Here is a 24,913-nt window from a genome sequence, read left to right as displayed (position 1 = left end):
GGTGAAACACAGGCAGACACTGAGAGCCTTTCAGGAGGTGTGGCAGGGCAGCTGTGCCAGCTGTGCCAGCTGCTGCTGCTCTCTGATGTGCACTGACCCCTGCAGCCCCCCGAGTTCCCCTGTGTGTCTCTGCCTCTCCTCTTCTGTGTCCCAGCAGCCCAAAAAACACTGCCTCAGACCAGTGCTGTGTTTCTGATACCCCAAAGACCTCAGGACTCTCTCATCAGGGCTAAATTCTGAAATATATATATTTTTTTTTTCTTACTAATAGGACAGGTTTGTACTCAGAAATAAGAATTATGTGCACGTTGTCCTGCCTGCCCAGCGGGTTGAGTACGTGAAAACTATTTTAAAATTCTATTTCTATTTTAACACTCTAAAATATTACAAATATAAGCAAGCTTTAATGTGTATGGTTTTAAAGTACACGGATGTTATTGAGCTGATTGCTGAAGGCTTCCTGGGGCTTTCCTGCAGCTCCCACATGTCTCATGTTTAAGGAAAATAGAGTTTCCTGAACCATCCTTGCTAGAAAGTCACTGAAGGAAACAACAGCAGCAGCCTGCCAGTTTGGTTTTATGTAACATCTCAATAACCAAGTCACCATTTCTCTACCTCAATTTCTGATTTTGTGGTGCAGGAGAGTAATAAAACCAAAGGAAGGCAGAAAACCCCACTAGCTGATCTTATTTTAATCTTAGACAACAATGGTTTCTCCAGAAATCTCCATGTATAGCTTGTTTTACAAGGTAAAAGCAAGAGATGAAGTCTCTTAAATTATCTTTGAGGGTGATTCCTCATGGCCTTTTGTACTGCCTGAGTGCTTCTTTTAAAAAGTGCTAATTTTGAATGAAAGGCAACGAAGAAATTGGTGCAGAGCAACAAGAAACTGCCCTGATCAATATTTTTGGGTCTCTGAGGCAGCATCAAATTAAAAGAGGGAAGTTCCAGTTCCCAGCTCTACATTCAGGATTCCTTACAGGAGGTTGATTTTTCCAGCCTGGGGTCTGACAGGAAAATGCAGGAATCCTCAGAGCAGAGGCATAAACCAGATTGTATTTCCTGAACTTCCTACAAGAAATGGGATGGGATGTCACAAGAAATGGCTCAGAAACAGCAGAGGTGGCTCTCCTGCAAGTCATGACCCAGGCAGAAGGAAATCCCATTTCTGCAGCCAAATTCTGGGTCAGTTCTGGCAATAAATGTCACACCAGCAGGTAAATGGCACTGCTGGAGGCACAATGTGGCCAAAGTCATAATTCCCAAGTGCCTGGGCAGAGAATTAGGGGAGCTCAAAGTCACGCTGGTGAAATATTTTCAATTCCAGTAAAATATTCCTTTTATTGCTCTTAAGTAACAGTGAGGTTGATGTGGTTTGGCTCTGAAGCCTTACTTGGTAAATGCATGATGTATAACCGGCTCAGAAATGTTTGTAATTTATTTAATTTAATGTTGGTTTCGTTCTTCTTTTTTTCTTTTTCTTTTTTTTTTTTTTTTTGATAATAAAGAATGTGTGAACAATCATTGTCATCTTCTGCTGACTCAGGGGCAGGATTTCCACGGCTGTTCCCATCTGGTCTTTGGCATCCCGGGACAGCTTGTGCCATGGGAAGCTGGGATAAATCTTCACATTCCATTCAGAACAGCTGTAAAGAAGGGAATAAGAAGGGTTCCATCTTGCTAGCTGGTGGAATCAAGGAAAGTAGTGAGATATTTTGAAAAGCAGGTGGATTTAAAGTTTGTCAGGAGTGGGGCTGCACAACACAGGGACTCCCTGGCATTCTTCTGCCTCCCTTGTGGCCCCAGTGAGCCTGGAGGTGGTTATTCCCCGCAGGAATTCCTTTTATCCCCATCCTTTGGGAGCAGCACCCCAAGATATTGGGAACAAATTCTTCCTTGTGAGGGTGGGCAGCCCCTCGCACAGGGTGTCCAGAGAAGCTGTGGCTGCCCCACCCCTGGAATTGTCCAAGGCCAGGTTGGAAAGGGCTTGGAGCACGCAGGGACAGTGGAAGGTGTCCCTGACAGCGCAGGGGTGGAATGAGATGGGATTTCAGAGTCTTTCCAACGCAAACCATTCCCTAAGCAGCGCTTCACTCGGCCGCCCCCACATCCGCTACAAACTACATCTCCCAGCAGCCCCCGCGAGAGCAGCGGGTTACACCCTCCCCTGCTCCACTCCTATTGGTCGCCATGCTGACGAGCCGGGTGGCGATTGGCTCCCGCTCACGCCCATCAGCCGCGGGGGCGCGGCTGTCAGTGATGGCGGGCGGGCGACGGGCGGTGACGGTGGCGCTGCTGGCACTGGGCACGGTGGTGCTGGCGCTGGTGGCCGCCGTCCTGCTCCGAGCCTTCGTCCTGCGAGCCCCGGCCGGGGTGCCGCGGCTCTGGGCACGGAGCGCCGGCACCGTCGCCCTCAGCGCTGGCGAGCGGCAGGAGCTCAAGGAGGTGCTGCGAGGTGAGGGGGCCCGAGCGCTGTGAGCCCCCCTCGCCCCTCCTGAGGGGGGACCCAGGGCACGGGGGGCGGGTGTGGAGGCGGCCGCTCCCCGGGTGCTTTCCCTGCAAGGAACCGGGTGTTGGCTGCCAGCAGGACTAAGGAAGTGATTGAAAGTCTGTGCTGGGCACTGCTGAGGCCACGCCTCGAGCGCCCTGTCCGGTTCTGGGCGCTGCAGTTCAGGAAGGGCTGGAGCGAGTCCAGGGAGGGGAATGGAGAAACCTGAGGGAGCTGGGAAGGGTTTGGAGAATCCTGAGGGAGCTGGGAAAGGGTTTGGAGAGTCCTGAGGGAGCTGGGCAGGGGCTCAGCCTGGAGCAAAGGAGGCTCAGGGGGAATTTCTGGCTCTGCACAACTCCCTGCCAGGAGGGGACAGCCGGGGGGATTTGGGATCTTATCCCAGGGAACAGGGACAGGAGGAGAGGGAACGGCCTCAGGCTGGGCTGGGGAGGCTCAGGTTGGACAGCAGCAGGAATTTCCTCATGGGAAGGGCTGGAAGGGGCTGCCCAGGGGGGTTTGGAGCGCCCATCCCTGGAGGTGTCACCTGGAGGTGGCACTGAGTGCTCAGGGTGGGGATCGGGCACAGCCTGGACTCGATGATCCCACAGGGATTTTCCAGCCTCGGCGATCCTGTGCTTCTCCTGAGCCAACTCTTGCCCTGTTGTTGATTTTCTCCACCGTTTCCTGCTTGTACACACAGAATTTTGCCAGACAGCCGTGAAGGCGTTTCCAGACATCCCTTTGTCCACGGGATAAGTCACCGTCGGGATTTTCTCCCTCTCTTGTTCTTGCTCACCACTGCTGTGCCCAGTCCTGGGCTGTTTGTGCTGTCTGACGTAGAAGATTTGAGGGGTTTAGCTCTCAGTAGGGCTGGCACTGTGCAGGAAACCACAATCTGGCACCAAGTGATAAAACCCTGTGTGTAAACCTCATACCTTGCTGGTTTGTAGGATTTATTGCCTAGCAAATTGTGTTTGCATTCTTTTTTTAATGGGAAAATGAAGGCTCACAATAGATTTTTGTGTTAATTCATGAATCACACGACCTCAAAAGAATCCATAACCTCTGCTGGCAGCTGCTCTTTGGAAAGGCAGCTGGGGCTGAGTTACTCCCATGTTCTGCAGGACAGGGACTGGATGCTGGAGAGCCTGTTTAAATGCCAGGGCAGAGCAAAAGGGCCAACAGAAGCCCTGTGTGTTTATATAAATTAATTTATAAAGCAGTAGGGAGGTGTAATAACCATCACAACCTGCTTAACTCTTGAGAAAGAGCCTGGGACTGCCAGCTCAGCTGCCAGAGGAGCCTGTGGCTCTGGGGAATCAGATCACCCAAGCAAACTGCAGCTGCTCCTGGACAGCAGCACTTCTAAGGACATCATTCAACACTTGCAGCATGAAAAGTGGAGTCAGATTGTCTGGAGAGTTGGTTGAGCTGTTAGGAAATGCTGGTGGCTGCCTGTGCACGGCCCAGCTGAAGCACATCAGTCTCTGTTTGATCATGGCAGCTCGTGCTGTGCTGTGGAATAATGTTTAAATCCTGGAAAAACACTCAGGAACAGAAATGTGCTTCCACTTGTGAAGTGCAGTTGGAGCTGTGATTGGTTTTGGTGCTGAGTGATTTCTGTTCTGTGTTTTCTTTGAAGGGGCCATTAAAATCCCAACTGTGTCCTGGTCTCCAGAGGATGTGAATACAACTGCCATGGCAGAATTTGGGAGCTACATCCAGAAAGGTACTGAACTTTCAGTCTTGGCAATTTCTGCTGCTCTATTTTCATAAACAAATTGAAGAGAGCATGTATCATTCCTGAATATCAGAGATTTTTATGCTTTTCCTGAAGAAATGTCCTGTCAGACGTGAATGAAGGAATTTCCTGTCAGAAATGTCACATGTGTGTCCCCTCTGTAGCAGTGGTATCAATGGCCCCAAAAGGTTCAAAAGCCTTTTTGTAATGATGGTGTTTGGTCCTTGAGATGGTTAAATGCCATTAAAAAATAAAAGAGCATTTTTCTGCTGCTGCTTCAACCTAATTTTTTGGCAATTCCATCATTGTGCCCTGCAAAAGAGCTGCAGCACTGCTGAGCAAGAATTCTGCTTTTGTTTGGGAGGCTTTCAAATCCCAAGTGAGATGGATTGGTAGAAGTGTGAGACCTCCTGTGCCCAGTCTTATTTCCAGTTCCCCTCTGATGCTCCCTAGCTGACAACTATTCCATAATGCTAAAATTACCCCTTATTGTTAATTTTTTCCTTTCACATGTCTCTTAAATTTTTTTTTATTTTTTTTCTTTAACAGTCTTCCCAGCTGTATTTTCTTCAAAGTTCATCCAACATGAAATTGTTGGCAAATACAGCCACCTGTTCAGAGTGCAGGGCTCTGCCCCTGGCCTGCAGCCCTACATGCTGCTGGCACACATGGATGTGGTGCCTGCTCCCCCTGAGGGCTGGCATTTCCCTCCTTTCTCAGCTGCAGAGCACGAGGGCTTCATCTACGGACGAGGAGCACTGGACAACAAAAACTCTGCCATGGTACTGGGCTGGGTGATGTCCTTCCACACAGACACAGCCTGCCAGAGGCACAGGGGAGTGCCCAGCCTCCTGGGATTCACTGTGGTCTCTCCTTCTCACCCCTCTTTCTGCTAGGGATAAATTCCTAGTTCGGATAAATTCCAAGTTTTTCCTAAAGATGGGGTGTTCTCACTCACTCTTCACTGTTACTGGAGAAAAGAGGGTTAAAGAATCAGGAGAGTCATATTCACAGATGCAGATGGGTTTGGTTAAATGCCAGGTTAAAGTTTTATGGCACCAGAGAATCCATGGTTGCCCCATCCCTGGGAGTGTCCAAGGCACTTGGAATTCACTCTGGTGTCTCTTTCTCACCCCTCTTTCTGCCAGGGATAAATTCCTAGTTTGGATAAATTCCAAGTTTTTCCTAAAGATGGGGTGTTCTCACTCACTCTTCACTGTTACTGGAGAAAAGAGGGTTAAAACTCACAAAGAATCAGGAGGATGATATTGCCAGATGCAGATGGATTTGGTTCAATGCCAGGTTAAAGTTTTATGGCACAGGGGGCCAGAGAAACCATGGTTGCCCCATCCCTGGGAGTGCCCAAAGCACTTGGAATTCACTCTGGTGTCTCTTTCTCACTCCTCTTTCTGCTAGGGATAAATTCCAAGTATTTCCTGAAGATGGGGTGTTCTCACTCACTCTTCACTGTTACTGGAGAAAAGATGGTTAAAACTCACAAAGAATCAGGAGAGTCATATTGCCAGATGCAGATGTGTTTGGTTAAATGCCACTTTAAAGTTTTATGGCACAGAGGGCCAGAGAATCTGTGGCTGCCCCATCCCTGGGAGTGTCCAAGGCACTTGGAATTCACTGTGGTGAATTCACTGTGGTGAATTTCTCACCCCTCTTTCTGCTAGGGATGAATTCCAAGTATTTCCTGAAGATGGGGTGTTCTCACTCACTCTTCACTGTTACTGGAGAAAAGAGGGTTAAAGAATCAGGAGAGTCATATTCACAGATGCAGATGGGTTTGGTTAAATGCCAGGTTAAAGTTTTATGGCACTGGGGGCCAGAGAATCTGTGGCTACTCCATCCCTGGGAGTGTCCAGGGCACTTGGAATTCACTGTGGTGTCTCTTTCTCACCCCTCTTTCTGCCAGGGATAAATTCCAAGTTTGGATAAATTCCAAGTTTTTCCTAAAGATGGGGTGTTTTCACTCATTCTTCACTGTTACTGATGAAAAGATGGTTAAAACTCACAAAGAATCAGGAGGATGATATTGCCAGATGCAGATGGATTTGGTTAAATGGCACTTTAAAGTTTTATGGCAGAGGGGGCCAGAGAAACCATGGTTGCCCCATCCCTGGGAGTGTCCAGGGCCAGGTTGGAGCAGCCTGGGATAGTGGAAGTTTCTCTTCTTGTGGCACTGGATGAGCTATAAAATCCCTTCCAACCCAAATCATTCCATAATTCTCTGTCAAATGCTGTGTTTGAAACCTTGTCCTTTTTCCCAGGTGTCACAGAGGCACTCCAAGCCAAAACTGGCCCTTTGAAAAGGTTTAAAAATGAAACATTTAAAAAATGTTTCAAATTAAACATTTTTATATAATAAGAAAGACAAACAACCCTGCATCTTTTATCCAGCCTATGGCAGAACAAAGAGCTGTTGCACTGAACACATTTGGGAAGAATGGAGTCAGAAAAGATTGGGAAAGATTTCTCAGGGGGAAAAATGATGGAAAAATGACTCTGGAAAATGTCCCTTTGAGACTTTGATAATGCCTTCCATGGCAGCCCGATATTTCAATTTGAACAGATGTTTAGTGTCACACAGGACACACTCCTGGAAAGTTTCAGGATGTTTAATCATCAATTTCAAAGCCTTGAAACTTGAAAGTGTAGGTTGGTGCTTCATTCTGCTGTGAACTGCACAAGTAACTGCACAAATGGCCAAAAAAAAGTCAAATCAACAATTTTAGTGAACATGGCAAAAAATGGGTGCTGACAATTTCGAGGTGATATGTGAAAAATTATTTAAATTGAAAAAGAGAGATGGAATAATAGAGCAAATGTGTGTATTTATATATACTGCCACAGCAAATGGTAGATTTGATTTTTTGATTTCTCATCCTTCAGATTAATTTTCTTGTTCTGTTTCTGTCATCTTGGCAGCTCCTTAACCCTCCTGGATTTGGTAGCTCCAGAGAGAGCCAGTCTGGGTGTGTGACAGGCACTGCAAGGGAGCAGTGAATTCCTGGGTGATTCTGCTCCGGGGGCTCCTGTGCAGTTTGTCCCTGACCCAGCTGCTCTGTATTTCATGTCCCTCCCCTGGCACCTGCACAGCATTCCTGATCCAAACCACTGCAGGGTCTTTTCCAAGGAATGGGAATATCCTCGCTGGGAGCTGTAGGAATCAAAGCTCAGCAGTGAACAGCACAAACATCCCAAAATTCTCTTCACTCTGCATTCTGTTGCATTTATTCTCCTGGTCAGCCCCAGGGATGGTTCAGCAGTTCTGCTTTTCCTGCAGGGCACTCTGCAAGCTCTGGAGTTCCTGCTCAGGAGGAATTACCGACCCCGGCGCTCCTTCTACATCGCCATTGGCCACGATGAGGAGGTATCGAATTTCCTTTCCTTGCCACACACGCTCCTCTGGGTTTTCCTTAGAAAGCCCCAAGGACGTTTTGAGCTGAGGCTGTTTCCCACTCCCTTTGCTGTGTCTTCCTTCCCTGCTGAAGGTCCTTGACTGTAACATTTTCCCCTCTCCCTGTGATGGGAGCCCTGGGTCAGTGCAGCCTTCCCTCCTTGCAGCCCCTCATTGCATTTTATTATTGCATTTTCACTTGGGGCCTGCTGTGGGAGGGGTGCAATGGATCTCCATTTTCATTCTATTGCCAAAGCTTGCAGCCAAAGCTGACATTTCAGTGCAGGCCTAAATTGCAAACCCATTTGTGCTCTACACAAATAATTTGGTTATTTAGAGGCATGGTTCTCTGCCCTCTCTTTTCAGTGTAGGCTGAGCTGGGTTTGCAAAGTGCAAACCCATTTGTGCTCTACACAAATAATTTGGTTATTTAGGGGCATGGTTCTCTGCCCTCTCTGTTCAGTGCAGGCTGAGCTGGGTTTGCAAAGTGCAAACCCATTTGTGCTCTACACAAATAATTTGGCTATTTAGGGGCATGGTTCTCTGCCCTCTCTGTTCAGTGCAGGCTGAGCTGGGTTTGCAAAGTGCAAACCCATTTGTGCTCTGCACAAATAATTTGGTTATTTAGGGGCATGATTCTCTGCCCTTTCTGGAATTCCAGACCCCATCACTCCTTCTATGTTGGCATTAACCTCAATGAGGAGGTATTTTCTTTCCTTTCCTTGCAACAACAACCTGTTTGCATTGTTCCTCTAGGTAACAGGGCTTAATTTTGAAACATTGTTTAGCTGGAAGGTCTTTCCTGTTTTTCTTGGTTCTGTGGGGAGATAATGTGTCAGGCCCCAGGTCACAGTTATGGATTGATTGATTGGCTTGCAGTGACATTCACAAAGGGTTTGGTGTGATGAGCAAAGGGAAAAGAACATTGGAGGGTGTCACTTTTAAATTCTTTTCTGCAAGGAAGGTGCAGCAGGAATCCCCTTTTGGAGACAGGAAAAGCTGGGTTGAGATTCACATGGTTGTGCCAAATGTTCAGGAAGAAGTGGCAAATATGGTCCAGTGGTACAGAGAGGGGAGGTGGGTTTGGTTAGGCACTGTCAAAATAGAAACACAAAGAATTGTTAATAGTTGAAATAAATGTCTGCAGTTGCTAATCTGGGACTTTACAGCTCTGAGGTATCAAAATGAAAGCAGCAGGCAGTGACTCATCAATAAGAGCACCTCTCATCATGGCTGTAAATTCATCTGCTATCAGGCCATTAACAATCTGCAATTAATTTTCCTGGAAGAATCTTTCATGTTGCTCTGGAGCTGTTCCCCAGGGGATTTCATGCATTCTTTGTGCTGTAGCCAACAGCAAGGTGCTTTCCAGTTTTCCTCCCAGTGTTTTGGCTGGATCTGATCAGTTCCTCTGCCTGGATTGCACAGGTGTCTGGGCTGAAGGGAGCAAAGAAAATTGCAGCTCTGCTGGAAGCCAGAGGAGTGAAACTCTCCTTCCTGCTGGACGAGGGGAGCGCAGTGCTGGATGGCATCATTGCAGGGGTGGAGAAACCAGTGGCTGTGTAAGAGTGACCACCAGAATGTGACTCATTTTCAGTCCTTAATTAATGATAATGACATTGGTGATATCACTACAGAACGTTGGCAGGACATTGGTGCTGCTGGAGCTGCAGCAGTGGCACAAAGTGCAAGGCAGGGACCTTCAGCCTTTGCCTGCTGTCCATCACAGTCATGCTGACAGAGGCACAATGTTCCACTGAGCATTTGGATTCTGTGCTGGAGAATTCTGCTCTGCTCCCTGCACAGGCAGCCCAGCCACCAGTCCTGCAGAGATCTAAACACTGTTAATGATTTGTTGTTGCTGCTTGAGTGGCTTTTATCATACTAGAACTATGCAGAGTAGTTATTTTTATCTACAGTCTCTGTGTGTGTGTGTGTGTTTGGAATTACATTAGTCATTTATTTGTTAATTAATTGATTAATTTATCATTGTCCAGGATTGCAGTCACAGAAAAAGGTTCAATGACACTGAACTTCACAGTGGAAAAAGAGCCAGGGCATTCATCCTTTCCCCCTAAGGAGACAAGTATTGGCATTCTGGCAGCAGCCATGTCCAGGTGAGAATTTCCCTGCCACCCAATGCCAAAAACAGTCCAAAAACCTCCTGAATCACTGATATGTGACTTTTTAAATATTTGTGTTTGGAGTCTTTTTCAAACTGCTGTTCTATAACTGCAATTGCAGTTTGTAGCTCACTTTGAAGGGCAGAAATGAAACTCCCAGCCAAGGGACAATTGCCAGGTGTCTGCAGAGTCTTTGCACTTCAGCTGTTCCAAGTGTCAGCCAATTCTTTAAAAGCAAGACAAGTGCTGTCTGCCCTAATTTCCTCTGTAGCAACAGAGATTCCATTGTTTGGGTGCAGGATTCCTCTGGAATTTGTTCCTACCTCAGCTGGGAATTCTCCAAGCCAATGAACAGGGAGCAGAGTCATAACGTGACTGCAGGAATCATCTCTCTACATCTCTGTGCAGATACCAAATTGGCTAAGAAATACATATTTTAGAAAAACTGAGTATGTCCAGACCTGCTGGGATTTGTGTGCTAGTTTTCTGGATTTCCATGTATTTATAGCAGCCAGGCTTTGGGATTTTTTCTGCTGTTTCTCCAAGGAAATCTTTGCACGTGACTGGAATGCCCAGAAATCTGTGGAGCTGTGCTTGCAGTCACTTACCAGGAGAGCAGAGTGTGATCACATCTCCAATCACAGAGATACATTTCACAAATCAAATTCCTGCCATCCTTCTGGAGCAGCAACAGCCAGAGAGTTGTTTTTGAACCTTTCCAGCGTTGCAAACATGAACAATTTGTTTTGTAGGCTGGAGCAGAATCCCTTGCGCAACCTGTTTGGCCAGGGCCCAGAGCTCATGACCATGGAGCACCTGGCAGCAGAGGTGAGGACTCAGGCAGGATTTCATTCCCAAATTTCCATAAGAAATTGAAGAATTTAGTTGTGTAGAAAGGATCAAAAAAGCTGGTTTTTCACCCAGATTATTGTTGCTGCTGGGATTGTTTTGTCCATATTCAGGTGACTCCAGCACGCTCTTGACAAATGAAAAGTTTCTGATTTGTGCTTTTGTTTCCTGCCCTTAGTTCAAGTTTCCTCTCAACATCATCATGAGCAATTTGTGGCTGTTCTCACCTATTGTCAGCAGGTAAGAAAAGAGATCCTTGATAAACATCCCCAACCTCTGAGCCTTAAAAGATGAAGCCATTTCTAATCTTCCCAGGAAATCAGTTATTTTATAGTTTGGATAATTCAGTGGTTTCCTGTTAATAACCACTTTGTTAATTGAATAAGCCATCATTCAGCTTATTGCCTGTGCAATTCTGGTGCTTAATTTTTAGCAATATTCAACTTATTTGAAAAATTGGGTTTGATTTGTTTCTATTTTTTTAGAGTCCTTGCCTGGAAACCTTCCACCAACGCCTTGATCCGAACAACCACTGCAGTCACCCTGTTTAATGCAGGAATCAAGGTACTTCATTTGGGTTTTTCTCCATGTAATTATGATGAGACAATTAGGACATTTCATTTCCACCTATTTAAGTCCAGTTCTAAGATCAGTGTGGGCCCTGTGTGGTGCCACAGTCTCATTCTTACCTCAGATACAGCTTGGGTTTGAAGATCACAGTTGAAAATCTCTCTCAGAAGTATCTGATCTCTGCCCACCACTGTTAAAATTCTTAATACTTCAGCATAGACCAGAAAATGTGGTTTCTGCATAATCCTACAGAGGCAATATTTGAAACTGTCACAGTCACCAACACTTCCCTGACCCAGACATCTGCAGCACAGGTCTGGGGTTTGCCTGAAGTGTGTTAAATGTGCACCTTGGACTGAGAGATAACAGCCAGATCCTTCCCTGATAAGGAGGTGGAGCTGTCCAAAAATCCTGGAGCCCTGGAAAACAAACAGGCTGTGTTTGGTGTGTGTCTGAAAAATCTGGGACTGAAAAGCATCCCTGGACAGGAGAAGATGCAGTGGCTGAACAGTGACACGGAGTGGCCAGGAGGGAAGTGACACCCTGGTTCCTTGGGGTTCTTTCTAAAGATTTCATGAAGATTCATAATCATAAAGATTCAGCTTTTGTTTAACAAAGTTGTAAATATTCAGTCTGTAGATAAGAAGAGTTATGTGTTCAATAAAAATCAGTTGTTAAGCAACTTACATTTACCCAAATATGTAATGTGACAGTGAGGTAAAAATAACACTTAAAAAACCCCAGAGTTTCAGGATTTCTCAGTATAAATGTTCTGAAGGGAGAGAGCTTAGCTCAAGATAAAAACTTCTAGAGAATTAACAAGTAACTTCATTTCTGTTGATTTGACAAATATTTCTTTGTGTATTTAGCTGCATTTTAGATAAGATTTACAGTGTTTTAACACAGAAAGAGACATCACACTTGGTGTTAACAGTCGAGCACCTGAGGCCTGAAGCTGTTCTGAGTTTTCAGCTGGCATTTTATTCTGATTTTCACTTCCTTTTAAACTTTGGCCTTTCCTTTTTTCCAGGTGAATGTCATCCCTTCCTCTGCCAGAGCCACAGTGAACTTCAGGATCCACTCAGCTGAGACAGCTGCTGAGGTAGCCCTGGGCAGATCCCCTCACTCAGCCTTTGTGGCCCAGAGCACGGGGATCATCTGGGATATGGAAGGGGTTTGTGACCTGGCACAGTTTGGGGATCTTGGACACCTTGGGATGTCTGACAGGCCTGTCCAACCCAGGGCACCTGGGAAACAAAAGCTCTTCCCTCCCCAAGCCTTTGCTGGGAGTTTCTCTCTCTGGAAGCTTTTTCTGGATTATTTGGATGCCATAATTCCCAAGAGCAGCAGGCTCAGCTCCTGCCTTCCAGGAGTGCCTTGAGACAGAGATTAAAACTGCACCTGAAGTGTCAGCCATGACTCAGAAGAGGAGCTGAACACACTTCAGCCACAACTGCCAGCTCACAGACAGAACATCTGCTGGTGTCTCTAAGGGCTGCTTTCTCATTTCTTGTGTTCCTCTTGTCTCTGTGTCTCACCCCCAGGTGCTGGAGACAGTCAGGAGCACCATTGCTGATGAGAGAGTGAAGATTGATGTGGTGGAGGCCTTTGACCCCCTGCCCATCAGCCCTTGGGATGAGCAGACATTTGCTGTCCATATTTTCCAAAAAACCATCCTGGACACTTTCCCAGCTGTTGACAGTGTGGTCCCAGGTGACAGCAGGCACATGATGATTATTGTTTCCTCTTTTTGCTTTTCCTTTCTCCAGCTCTGCCTTGTTTCCATTTGCTGTGTACTCCTCCACCCCAGCTGTTAACTGCTGGAAACAGCTGTTTTTTCCTCTTTTTATTCCCTTCCCTCTTTATGCTTTAAAAGTTTTCATGTTGTTTTTTAGTAGTGGAAGTAAAAAAGCAAACAGGAAGCTGACAGAAACAATGAGCCTTGAATTGGGCTCTCTACACACACAAAGGAATCTCTTCAGGGAAGAAAGGAATTGTGAGGGAGAGGAGGAGTCTTCTTGCTTCAGTTCTTCTTTTATTGTTTTCATAGCTGCCAAAGCCATTCCTGCTTTTCTGTATTGTTCCTTATGATCCCAGCCCCTTCCCTTTCTTGCAGCTCTTTCCTAGCTCTGCAGTTCTTGGATTGAAGTTTGAAGTCTGCATTTTTGGATTGAAGTTTGAAGTCTGCATTTTTGGATTGAAGTTTGAAGTTTGCATTTTTGGATTGAAGTTTGAAGTTTGCATTTTCGGATTGAAGTTTGAAGTTTGCATTTTTTGGATTGAAGTTTGAAGTTTGCATTTTCGGATTGAAGTTTGAAGTTTGCATTTTTTGGATTGAAGTTTGAAGTTTGCATTTTCGGATTGAAGTTTGAAGTTTGCATTTTTTGGATTGAAGTTTGAAGTTTGCATTTTTGGATTGAAGTTTGAAGTTTGCATTTTTGGATTGAAGTTTGAAGTTTGCATTTTTTGGATTGAAGTTTGAAGTTTGCGTTTTTTGGATTGAAGTTTGAAGTTTGCATTTTTGGATTGAAGTTTGAAGTTTGCATTTTTGGATTGAAGTTTGAAGTTTGCATTTTTCGGATTGAAGTTTGAAGTTTGCATTTTTGCATTGAAGTTTGAAGTTTGCATTTCTGAGTGTCAGAGCTGTTCTTGGGCTGAGTTGTGTGTTCAGCTCCATGTTCCCCAGTACCAATCATTGTTTCCAGGGATGCTTTTGCTGCAGGCAGAGCAGGACTGTTTCCTTTGCTCTCCCTCTCTCCTGGGGAGAGGTGGGGCACTTTTTGAAGCTCAGTTGTTCCTCTTTGTTTTCCAGGCACGTGCATTGGAAACACGGACAGCAGGCACTTCACCAACGTCACCAAGGCCATTTACAGGTTCAACCCCCTGCTCCTGAAACAGGATGATCTCCCCAGGTACTGAGCTCTTGGGGTGGGCCCAGGCAAAGAGGAGATCCATGAGCAGAAGGAAACCCAGCCTTGTGTACCTCCCATGCTGTCATGCCACCATTTCCTGCAGATTTGGGGATGGAAATTGCCTTGGGACCACATCAAGTGGCTTTTTATTCCTTCAAATTCAGCCAGAACCCATTGAGGTGTTTGATTCTGTGCTGCTTTGGGTCCTTTGTGTGCTGCAGCAGTGTGAGAGGTGCTGGTCTGGTAGTTGGCCTTGTCCTGCAGATTTATCCACATATTTGGACACTCTGAATTGATCAGAAATTTCCTGAAGTTATGTGATAACAACACCATCATGCAAGGGATTGATTGCTTATTTAAATTTCTCATTTTATTGAGGTGCAGATGATGCAGGGGTGTTCTGCTGTACAGGAATGGCCAAGAGATTGGCCTTTAAGATTTTTTCAATATTAGATTTTTAGATTTTTTTCCAGACTCAGCTGTTGGGCTCTGAGCCTTTGAATCAGTACATTTGGGTTGGTTACAGTGCAGTTTTTGGGCCATATTGCTGTGTTTTTCTATTGGTTACAGTGCAGTTTTTGGGCTGTATTGCTGTGTTTTTCTATTGGTTACAGTGCAGTTTTTGGGCTGTATTGCTGTGTTTTTCTGCTGGTTACAGTGCAGTTTTTGGGTTATATTGCTGTGGTTTTTGTTGGTTACAATGCAGTTTTTGGGCCATATTGCTGTGTTAACTATTGGGATATATTGCTGTGTAACCAGTGCAGTTTTTGGGCCATATTGCTGTGTTTTTCTGCTGGTTACAGTGCAGTTTTTGGGCCATATTGTTGTGATTTTCTGCTGGTTACAGTGCAGTTTTTGGGCCATATTGCTGTGTTTTTCTGTTGGTTACAATGCAGTTTTTGGGCTATATTGCTGTGTTTTTCTGTTGGTTACAGTGCAGGTTTTGGGCCATATTGCTGTGTTTTTCTGTTGGGATATATTGCTGTGTAACCAGTGCAGTTTGTGAGCTATATTGCTGTGTTTTTCTGCTGGTTACAGTGCAGTTTTTGGGCCATATTGCTGTGTTTTTCTGCTGGTTACAATGCAGTTTTTGGGCCATATTGCTGTGTTTTTCTGTTGGTTACAGTGCAGTTTTTGGGCCATATTGCTGTGTTTTTCTGTTGGTTACAGTGCAGTTTTTGGGCCATATTGCTGTGTTTTTCTCTTGGTTACAGTGCAGTTTTTGGGCTATATTGCTGTGTTTTTCTGCTGGTTACAGTGCAGTTTTTGGGCCATATTGCTGTGTTTTTCTGTTGGTTACAGTGCAGTTTTTGGGCTATATTGCTGTACAGTGCAGTTTTTGGGCCATATTGCTGTGTTTTTCTGCTGGTTACAGTGCAGTTTTTGGGCCATATTGCTGTGTTTTTTGTTGGTTACAGTGCAGTTTTTGGGCCATATTGCTGTGTTTTTTGTTGGTTACAATGCAGTTTTTGGGCCATATTGCTGTGTTAACTATTGGGATATATTGCTGTGTAACCAGTGCAGTTTTTGGGCCATATTGCTGTGTTTTTCTGCTGGTTACAGTGCAGTTTTTGGGCCATATTGCTGTGGTTTTTGTTGGTTACAGTGCAGTTTTTGGGCTATATTGCTGTGTTTTTCTATTGGTTACAATGCAGTTTTTGGGCTATATTGCTGTGTTTTTCTGTTGGTTACAGTGCAGTTTTTGGGCTGTATTGCTGTGTTTTTCTGCTGGTTACAGTGCAGTTTTTGGGCCATATTGCTGGTTTTTTCTGCTGGTTACAGTGCAGTTTTTGGGCCATATTGCTGTGTTTTTCTGTTGGTTACAGTGCAGTTTTTGGGCTGTATTGCTGTGTTTTTCTGTTGGTTACAGTGCAGTTTTTGGGCTGTATTGCTGTGTTTTTCTGTTGGTTACAGTGCAGTTTTTGGGCCATATTGCTGTACAGTGCAGTTTTTGGGCTATATTGCTCTGTTTTTCTATTGGTTACAGTGCAGTTTTTGGGCCATATTGCTGTGTTAACTATTGGGATATATTGCTGTGTAACCAGTGCAGTTTTTGGGCCATATTGCTGTGTTTTTCTGCTGGTTACAGTGCAGTTTTTGGGCCATATTGCTGTGTTTTTCTGTTGGTTACAGTGCAGTTTTTGGGCTATATTGCTGTGTTTTTCTTTTGGTTACAGTGCAGTTTTTGGGTTATATTGCTGTACAGTGCAGTTTTTGGGCCATATTGCTGTGTTAACTATTGGGATATATTGCTGTGTAACCAGTGCAGTTTTTGGGCCATATTGCTGTGTTTTTCTGCTGGTTACAGTGCAGTTTTTGGGCCATATTGCTGTGGTTTTTGTTGGTTACAGTGCAGTTTTTGGGCTATATTGCTGTGTTTTTCTATTGGTTACAATGCAGTTTTTGGGCTATATTGCTGTGTTTTTCTGTTGGTTACAGTGCAGTTTTTGGGCTGTATTGCTGTGTTTTTCTGCTGGTTACAGTGCAGTTTTTGGGCCATATTGCTGGTTTTTTCTGCTGGTTACAGTGCAGTTTTTGGGCCATATTGCTGTGTTTTTCTGTTGGTTACAGTGCAGTTTTTGGGCCATATTGCTGTGTTTTTCTGTTGTGCACTGCTTTATGAACCAACAGCCAAGCAAGGGTGCTGGATTTGATTGCAATTGGATCAGAAATTCCCCATGACCTGAAAAATGTCCTTTTTTCTTTCAGGATCCATGGGTTAAATGAGAGAATCTCTGTTGAGAATTATGAGAAGCAGGTGGAGTTCCTCTTCCAGCTGATCAAGAACTGTGACATTGAGGCACTTCCAGAGCCCCATGCCAACTCCCACGAGCTCTGAGCCACTTGTGGGAGAAGCAGCTGCAGGTGGACCCTGGGACAGGGGCTGAAGATGGAGTTTTGTCTTGAGTATTGAGCTACAGCTGGAATTTGGGTTTTTTTTATACTGTGGTTTACATACAGATGGGAAAAGTGCTGGTTGTGTGATAGGAACCTGATAGCCAAACCCAACAAATAACTCTGATTTCTGTGGTCTGATGTGCAGCCATTAATCTGGCACTAATTATTTTCAGCACTTTAAACCTCTGAAATTGGTAATGACTAAAAATCTGAGCTATAACCAGCAGTCACTCACACTAGAAGCTGACTCAGCCTGTGTGCTTCTGACCAACTCCTTTTTTATGGTGAATGGATGTGTCTCAGGTGAGGACTCTGCCAGGAGCTCATGGGGAGGGTTTGTGGGGTGCTGAAAGGGTTCCTGCCACTGGTACAGCCACACTGAGAGGTTCTTGCACTGCTGCTTCCCAGGGGATGCTCCCAGGGGATGATCCATGCCAGGGGCAGTGCTCACTCCCATGGCTGCACTGATTTCTGACTCTATTTTCAGGTACTTCAAAACTTCTGTGTTGCTGTAACTGAGGAGGTGCTGAAAACTCTCCTGTCCATCGTTCTAGTGATGATTTTTGTTCCCTCCATGGCTCCTGGTGTGGCTCAGGGTGTTTTGTGCACCTGGATGTCAGAATAAGGGACTGCAGCTTTAAATAAGGAATTAAATCCCTGTTGTCTGCTCATCTCTTTTCTCATTGAATCACTTCATGCTTCCCCTTTGCTCTTCTGAAAACTTGATTGTGAAAGATGTGAAACCTTCCAGTTTCTCCCAGTTCAGTGCTCACTCCCATGGCTGCACTGATTTCTGACTCTATTTTCAGGTACTCCACAACTTCCACGTTGTTTTAACTGAGGAGGTGCTGAAAACTCTCCTGTCCATCATTTTAGTGATGATTTTTTCCTTCCCCAACTCAGGGTGTGTTGTGCAGCTGGGTGTCAGAATAAGGAACTGCAGCTTTAAATAAGGAATTAAATCCCTGTTTTCTGCTCATCTCTTTTCTCATTGAATCACTTCATGCTTCTCCTTTGCTCTTCTGAAAACTTGATTGTGAAAGATGTGAAACCTTCCAGTTTCTCCCAGTTCAGAGGGCTCTGAGGTTTGTTCCTTCACTGTCAGTGCAAGCAATTTCCACTTTCCTGCTGTTTTTTGGGAACCCTGGGGAAGGCAGGCATGGATGTTGATCCTGCTCCATCTTGCACTTCTTGCCTACCTATGGCAGCACTGAAGGGTCCAGCATTCCTTTGGCCTTTGCAGTTGGGGTTACCAGTATTAATTTAGACAAATACCAGTAATTTAGACAAATAATTTATTTAATTAAATTAATTCTATCAATAAAAGTGATGTTAGCCAAAGAAAAGCCTGGATCCTGGGCAAGGCAGGCCATGGATGTTGATCCTGCTCCATCTTGCACCTCTTGCCTACCTATGGCAGCACTGAAGGGTCCTGCATTCCTTTGGCCTTTGCAGTTGGGGTTATCAGTATTAATTAGATAAATAATTTATTTAATTTAATTAATTCTATCAATAAAAGTGATGCTAACCAAAGAAAAGCCTGAATCATGGGGAAGGCAGGCATGGATGTTGATTCTGCTCCATCTTGCACTTCTTGCCCACCTATGGCAGCACTGAAGGGGTCTGCATTCCTTTGGCCCTGACAGTTGGGGTTACCAGTATTAATTTAGACAAATACCAGTAATTTAGACAAATAATTTATTTAATCAGTTAATTAAATTAATTCTATCAAGAAATAGTTAACAAAGTGATGTTAGCCAAAGAAAAGCCTGAATCCTGAGGAAGGCAGGCCATGGATGTTGGCTCTGCTTCATCTTGCACTTCTTGCCTACCTATGACAGCACTGAAGGGTTCTGCATTCCTTTGGCCTTTGCAGTTGGGGTTATCAGTATTAATTAGATAAATAATTTATTTAATTTAATTAATTCTATCAATAAAAGTGATGCTAGCCAAAGAAAAGCCTGGATCCTGGGCAAGGCAGGCCATGGATGTTGATCCTGCTCCATCTTGCACTTCTTGCCTACCTATGGCAGCACTGAAGGGGTCTGCATTCCTTTGGCCCTGACAGTTGGGGTTATCAGTATTAATTAGACAAATAATTTATTTAATTAAATTAACTCTATCAAGAAATAGTTCACAAAGTTATGTTAGCCAAAGAAAAGCCTGGATCCTGGGCAAGGCAGGCCATGGATGTTGGCTCTGCTCCATCTTGCACTTCTTGCCTACCTATGACAGCACTGAAGGGTTCTGCATTCCTTTGGCCCTGACAGTTGGGGTTACCAGTATTAATTTAGACAAATACCAGTAATTTAGACAAATAATTTATTTAATTAAATTAATTCTATCAATAAAAGTGATGCTAGCCAAAGAAAAGCCTGGATCCTGGGCAAGGCAGGCCATGGATGTTGGCTCTGCTTCATCTTGCACTTCTTGCCTACCTATGGCAGCACTGAAGGGTCCAGCATTCCTTTGGCCTTGGCAGTTGGGGTTATCAGTATTAATTTAGACAAATACCAGTAATTTAGACAAATAATTTATTTAATTAAATTAATTCTATCAAGAAATAGTTAACAAAGTGATGTTAGCCAAAGAAAAGCCTGAAAGCTGCTGTGTGCCAGTGCCAGTGCCTGTGCTGCAGGGACCAGTGCAGCACCTCCTGCTGCACAGATGGGTCTGTTTATCAGAGCCTAAATCATGCACTGGAATGGGTGGATGTTCTGCTTTAAATTCACACTGTGAAATGTGCTGGAATGTACAGGAAATACCCTGAAATGCATCCTGAAAAACACTGATGGAACTGATGTGATTCCAGTTCTTTCCGTTCACTTATTTATTTGTAGTCTGATCTTATCACTGTGGCCAGAGGGCTCCAACTGTATCACTGAATAATTGCAACAAAACTGACAGTTTCATCTAATAAAACGAGGAATGTGAATTCTTTTCTGATGATTATTTCTTCTTTTTATGTAGCTGTGTAATTGCAGTGAAGTCATTTCCACACCTGAGCAATCCATGAAGTTTCCATCCAAACAAACCCACCTATTTTCCAGCCAGTTTTAATCTTGGCTGCCTTTTCTACACACAATCAGCTCACCCTGGCCAGGCATTGTTGGGCACTAAATCGTTTGCACCTTTTCTGGTTTGCTACACTTTGTGATTTGTTCAGGCACGTGGCTGTGGCTCTTTTGTGGAGGTGTCACTGCTCCTGGGAGCTCCTGTGTGCAGGCACAGCAAAAGTGATGTGTCAGGGCACAGCACTGAATGGAGCACAGCCCTGGCAGGGGGAGGTGCACAGAAGGATTTGTTGTTGTTCTTTTCTCTGGCAAATCTCTGTAAAACTGAGTTTAAAGCCTTTGCTTTGGCTGTAGAGGGGAAATATTGTTTAACAGCTGATGGTTGTGTTGCCAGTCAGAGGGAAAACAGGGAGAAAATGGGAAAAAATCCCATGAGAGAGCACAGGTTGTGAAAATGCTGACCTGGGTCATGCTGCTGAGGTGTGGAAGGAGGGATTTCTTGCCTGTTGTACCAGCAAATATGTCCTAAAGACATAAAGCATCTTTATATTCTGTAATCTTCCCCCAGCCAAAACCCCCTCACTTCTGTTCTGGTGAGGATTGTTTCTTTAAAGGAAGAAAATTCATTTTGCTGCTGAAGGAGCAGTGAAGGGCAGAGGGTGCTGGGAAGGCAGGGCTGGGTTTGGCAGCTCCTGGTGAATGTGTGCCCTGAGATTTGGCTGGGGCAGCTCCTTGCAGAGCTCATGGAGTGCAGCTCCTCAGCCAGGCCTGGGGTCTCGCAGGGCCTCTGCACTGGGGATGTGCTCAGCAGAGCTTTGCTGCCACCTCAGGGGCCACTAAAGTGCTTTAAACAGAGCCTGTCCTGCAGGATCCGCTGGGGAAACTGCACATTCCCATCTGTACCCATTTTCCCATCCCTTCTGATGATTATCCCTGCTTTTTCCATGGGGCAGCTTGGCCTTTGTGCTCTTTAAGCCTCTTTATTTTATCACATTTGCTGCCAGGTCGTGGTTGTGTGACACAGTCCCAGGGAGTCCCTCAGTGTTTGGTGTCTGCACAGGTCCCTTCCCACCCCATTTCCCTGTACAAGAGATGCTGCTGAAAATGCCACTTTGCCTAAGCAGAGTGTGAAATTCCCATCAGTAACAACAATAATATGAACGATGCCTTTTCTGTTCATATCCCCTCCAAGCTTGCATGGTGTGAGCAGCTACTGGAGAGTGCCAAGCACATGATGAAAGCACAGAGAGTGACTCCAGGAGCTATTCTTTTTGTGCTGCAGTGAGTCACCGTGCCTGGAGCAGGGAGAGCAATTACCTCTGACTCAGAGAAGGAAGGAAGAGCCTGATTTTCTGCTCTGAACTCAGGTAACTCAGTCATGCTGACAGATGTGATTGGAGCACTGTGTTAGCCCAATTCCAGCGTGTGGTACAGCCATAACAACTCCATTTTTGCCCTGTTTTTCCCCAAATCTGCACAGCTGACATTCCTGTGCCAGCACTGACTCCAGGTGAGCTGTGTGGAGCTGTCAGGCTGCTGAGGGCCAGCTGAGCTGGGCCTGCTGCACCCTGGGGAAAAGGTCACATCCCACACCTGCATTTTCTAAAGAAAGCTCTGTTGCTGGGCTCTCTTTAACAGAACTTGCTTTATTTTCAGCCCCAAGTGGCCGTGGGGAGTTCAGGCTCAGAGCTGGAGGAACAAGGTGTTTACAGAGTTATTTCCTCCAGCTTTGCATTTGACACTTGCATCCTTGGCTCCTCTTTTGCTGTTTCATTTGCTATTTCATGGAGCTGCTGAAATCCATTTTCTCCAGCAGGTGCTGTGAAAATTTCCCTGTCTCAGTGCTGTGGGGTGAGACAGGCACTGAGAACCTGGAGGCTGCTCAGCCACACCCTGTGCTGATAGAGAAGAGCATTCCTCACCTGCAGCTCAGTCTGTCACCCTCAATTCTCGAATTTTCACTGCTCTTCCTGCTGCTGCTTGAACCCTTCACAAATTCTTGCCAATCTCTTCACTCCTTGCTGGTGCTCTGGAACTTTTACAGAATTTTTGTCCCTTCAGTCCCGAATTCAGGCTCTTGCATCAACCCTTTGCAGATGTGCTGCTGTGAGGTGTCTGCAGCATGTGCCACCATCTCAGGGCCTGCAGTGGTGCAGAAATGCTGCCCAGGGGATGATTTTCCTGGCTGGGCAGCTCAGGGAGGGCTGTGTGACACTGGAGCAGGGGCTTGGCTCAGCTTTCCGCTCCCACAGAGATAAAGGGCTCAGCCTGCTGGGGAAGGGAGGGCCCTGCTCCCTGCAGATCCCTCTGCTGATTGCAGGGCTGAGCTCAGAGCTGTGCTGGGGGGCCCAGAGGAAGCTGCAGTCACTTCTCAGCAGGAAGGAAAATGAGCACATGGAAGGGTGGTTAGAGCAAGGGGGCAGGGGACAAAGGGAAAATGCTCTTTGGCACTCAGGGGTTGCTCACAGGGCAGGGGGTCTTACAAGTGACATTCAAACCATGCAGCTTTTCTCAGGGTGCTTCTCATGCCTCTTTTATTGATGTTTTTAACCCAGCACAATGCTGTGGTTCATTGCAGCCCTGTACATGCTCAGATCCCTTGAACACTGTGCCTGGCCTTGCACTACACAGATGATCCCATGGAGAGGCCTGGCTCAGATATTGTGGATCTGATCTCCTCCCACTTGGATTTCTAAATGTTGGTACTGCAGGACTGCCTTGTTGTATGTAAACATGTTCATCCAAACTCCTCTTTGGGATTTTGGGAAGTGAGAGTGTCTTCATGGAAATAGGGGGGAATTAAGAGATTATTGTGTATTTTTTTTATTTTATTTTTTTATTATCCCATGGAGAGGCCTGGCTCAGATATTCTGGATCTGATCTCCTCCCACTTGGATTTCTAAATGTTGATTCTGCAGGACTGCCTTGTTGTATGTAAACATGTTCATCCAAACTCCTCTTTGGGATTTTGGGAAGTGAGAGTGTCTTCATGGAGCAGAAAATAGGGGGGAAATTAAGAGATTATTGTGTATTTTTTTTTGAATTTTATTTTTTTATTATCCCATGGAGAGGCCTGGCTCAGATATTCTGGATCTGATATCCTCCCACTTGGATTTCTAAATGTTGATTCTGCAGGACTGCTTTGTTGTATATAAACATGTTCATCCAAAATCCTTTTTGGGATTTTGGGAAGTGAGAGTGTCTTCATGGAAATAGGGGGGAATTCAGAGATTATTGTGTATTTTTTTTTTAATTTTTTAAAAATTTTTTATTATCCCATGGAGAGGCCTGGCTCAGATATTCTGGATCTGATCTCCTCCCACTTGGATTTCTAAATGTTGGTACTGCAGGACTGCCTTGTGGTATATAAACATGTTCATCCAAAATCCTCTTTGGGATTTTGAGAAGTGAGAGTGTCTTCATGGAAATAGGGGGGAATTCAGAGATTATTGTGTATTTTTAAAATTTTTTTATTTTTTTATTATCCCATGGAGAGGCCTGGCTCAGATATTGTGAATCTGATCTCCTCCCACTTGGATTTCTAAATGTTGGTACTGCAGGACTGCCTTGTTGTATGTAAACATGTTCATCCAAAATCCTCTTTGGGATTTTGGGAAGTGAGAGTGTCTTCATGGAGCAGGAAATAGGAGGGAATTAAGAGATTATTGTGTATTTTTTAATTTTATTTTTTTATTATCCCATGGAGAGGCCTGGCTCAGATATTCTGGATCTGATCTCCTCCCACTTGGATTTCTAAATGTTGGTACTGCAGGACTGCCTTGTTGTATGTAAACATGTTCATCCAAAATCCTCTTTGGGATTTTGGGAAGTGAGAGTGTCTTCATGGAGCAGGAAATAGGGGGGAATTCAGAGATTATTGTGTATTTTTTTTTTAATTTTATTTTTTTATTATCCCATGGAGAGGCCTGGCTCAGATATTCTGGATCTGATCTCCTCCCACTTGGATTTCTAAATGTTGGTACTGCAGGACTGCCTTGTTGTATGTAAACATGTTCATCCAAACTCCTCTTTGGGATTTTGAGAAGTGAGAGTGTCTTCATGGAGCAGAAAATAGGGGGGAATTCAGAGATTATTGTGTATTTTTTTATTATCAGTCTCTGGCCTGGCCAGTTTGTGGTATCAGTGTTTTCTTCAGCCTAATTCTGGCCATAAAAGCATTTCCTCCCAGCCCATTAGTGGAACACAGCTGCCATGTGAGGCACATCCCCAGTGGCCCCTGGCAGGTGTCCCTGTCCCTGCTGCCCCACCGGATCCGCCGACCTTGTGGAGCACAGGAAAGCCAGGCCCAGGTGCTCTCATGTGGCCACCAGGGAGGGACCTGCCAGGGGCTGCCCCGTGTTTGTCACAGCAGCCCCAGCACGTGGGGCACCCAGGAGCACAGCTGGGACCTTGGAAAAAAGGATGGAGATGGGGTTGTTTGCTTCCAGGCTGGCAAAACAGGAATCCTGGAGCTGCATTTCTGCCCCAGCTCAGGGCCAGCTGCTGACGTGGTTCCCTGCCCTTGTGAGCTGCTTGTGCCCTGCAGTGACATCTGAAGGGGCAGGTCCTGCTCCATAACCTGCTCAGGTTTGTTTTCCTGCTGAGGTTCTTGTTTGGAAGGAATTAAGAACCCAGTTCCTGTCACACTGATTTTCTAAGATTTTCTAATCCTTCTGATGTTGACATTCTTGTAACAAACTTTCTCACACCCCTTCTGTAAATAACTGATTGTTTTGTGTTCTTTTATAGAAGAAGAAAAATGTAATAAACTGTTGGTTTGCCCAGTGTCATTGGAGAGGTGGCACTGTCACCCTCCAATCCACTGTCACTTTTAGAAAATTATAACTGTTGGAGTCAGAAAATAAACTTCCCTTTCCTTCACCTTGAGAGCAGCAGTGTGTGCTCTCGTGTT

At 45.2% G+C, this 24,913-nt stretch overlaps 1 protein-coding gene across 1 annotated transcript; it reads left to right on the top strand.

Moving 5' to 3' along the window:
* The first annotated feature begins 2,249 nt into the window (after positions 1 to 2,249).
* On the top strand, positions 2,250 to 19,922 carry PM20D1 (peptidase M20 domain containing 1). The gene is made up of 13 exons (XM_054648761.2): positions 2,250 to 2,455; positions 4,131 to 4,217; positions 4,779 to 5,011; positions 7,522 to 7,608; positions 9,064 to 9,197; positions 9,633 to 9,752; positions 10,511 to 10,586; positions 10,786 to 10,847; positions 11,093 to 11,171; positions 12,208 to 12,279; positions 12,722 to 12,890; positions 13,990 to 14,089; positions 16,799 to 19,922. The coding sequence occupies exons 1-13, from the start codon at positions 2,260 to 2,262 to the stop codon at positions 16,926 to 16,928; spliced, it is 1,545 nt and encodes a 514-aa protein (XP_054504736.2). The 5' UTR covers positions 2,250 to 2,259; the 3' UTR covers positions 16,929 to 19,922.
* Positions 19,923 to 24,913: the final 4,991 nt, after the last annotated feature.

The sequence above is a fragment of the Agelaius phoeniceus genome, chromosome 25 (genome assembly GCF_051311805.1).
Source record: "Agelaius phoeniceus isolate bAgePho1 chromosome 25, bAgePho1.hap1, whole genome shotgun sequence".
In the NCBI taxonomy this organism is placed as follows: Eukaryota; Metazoa; Chordata; class Aves; order Passeriformes; family Icteridae; genus Agelaius; species Agelaius phoeniceus.
The sequence above is the reverse complement of the archived record's forward strand: the minus strand, read 5'-3'. Positions and strand labels throughout refer to the sequence as shown.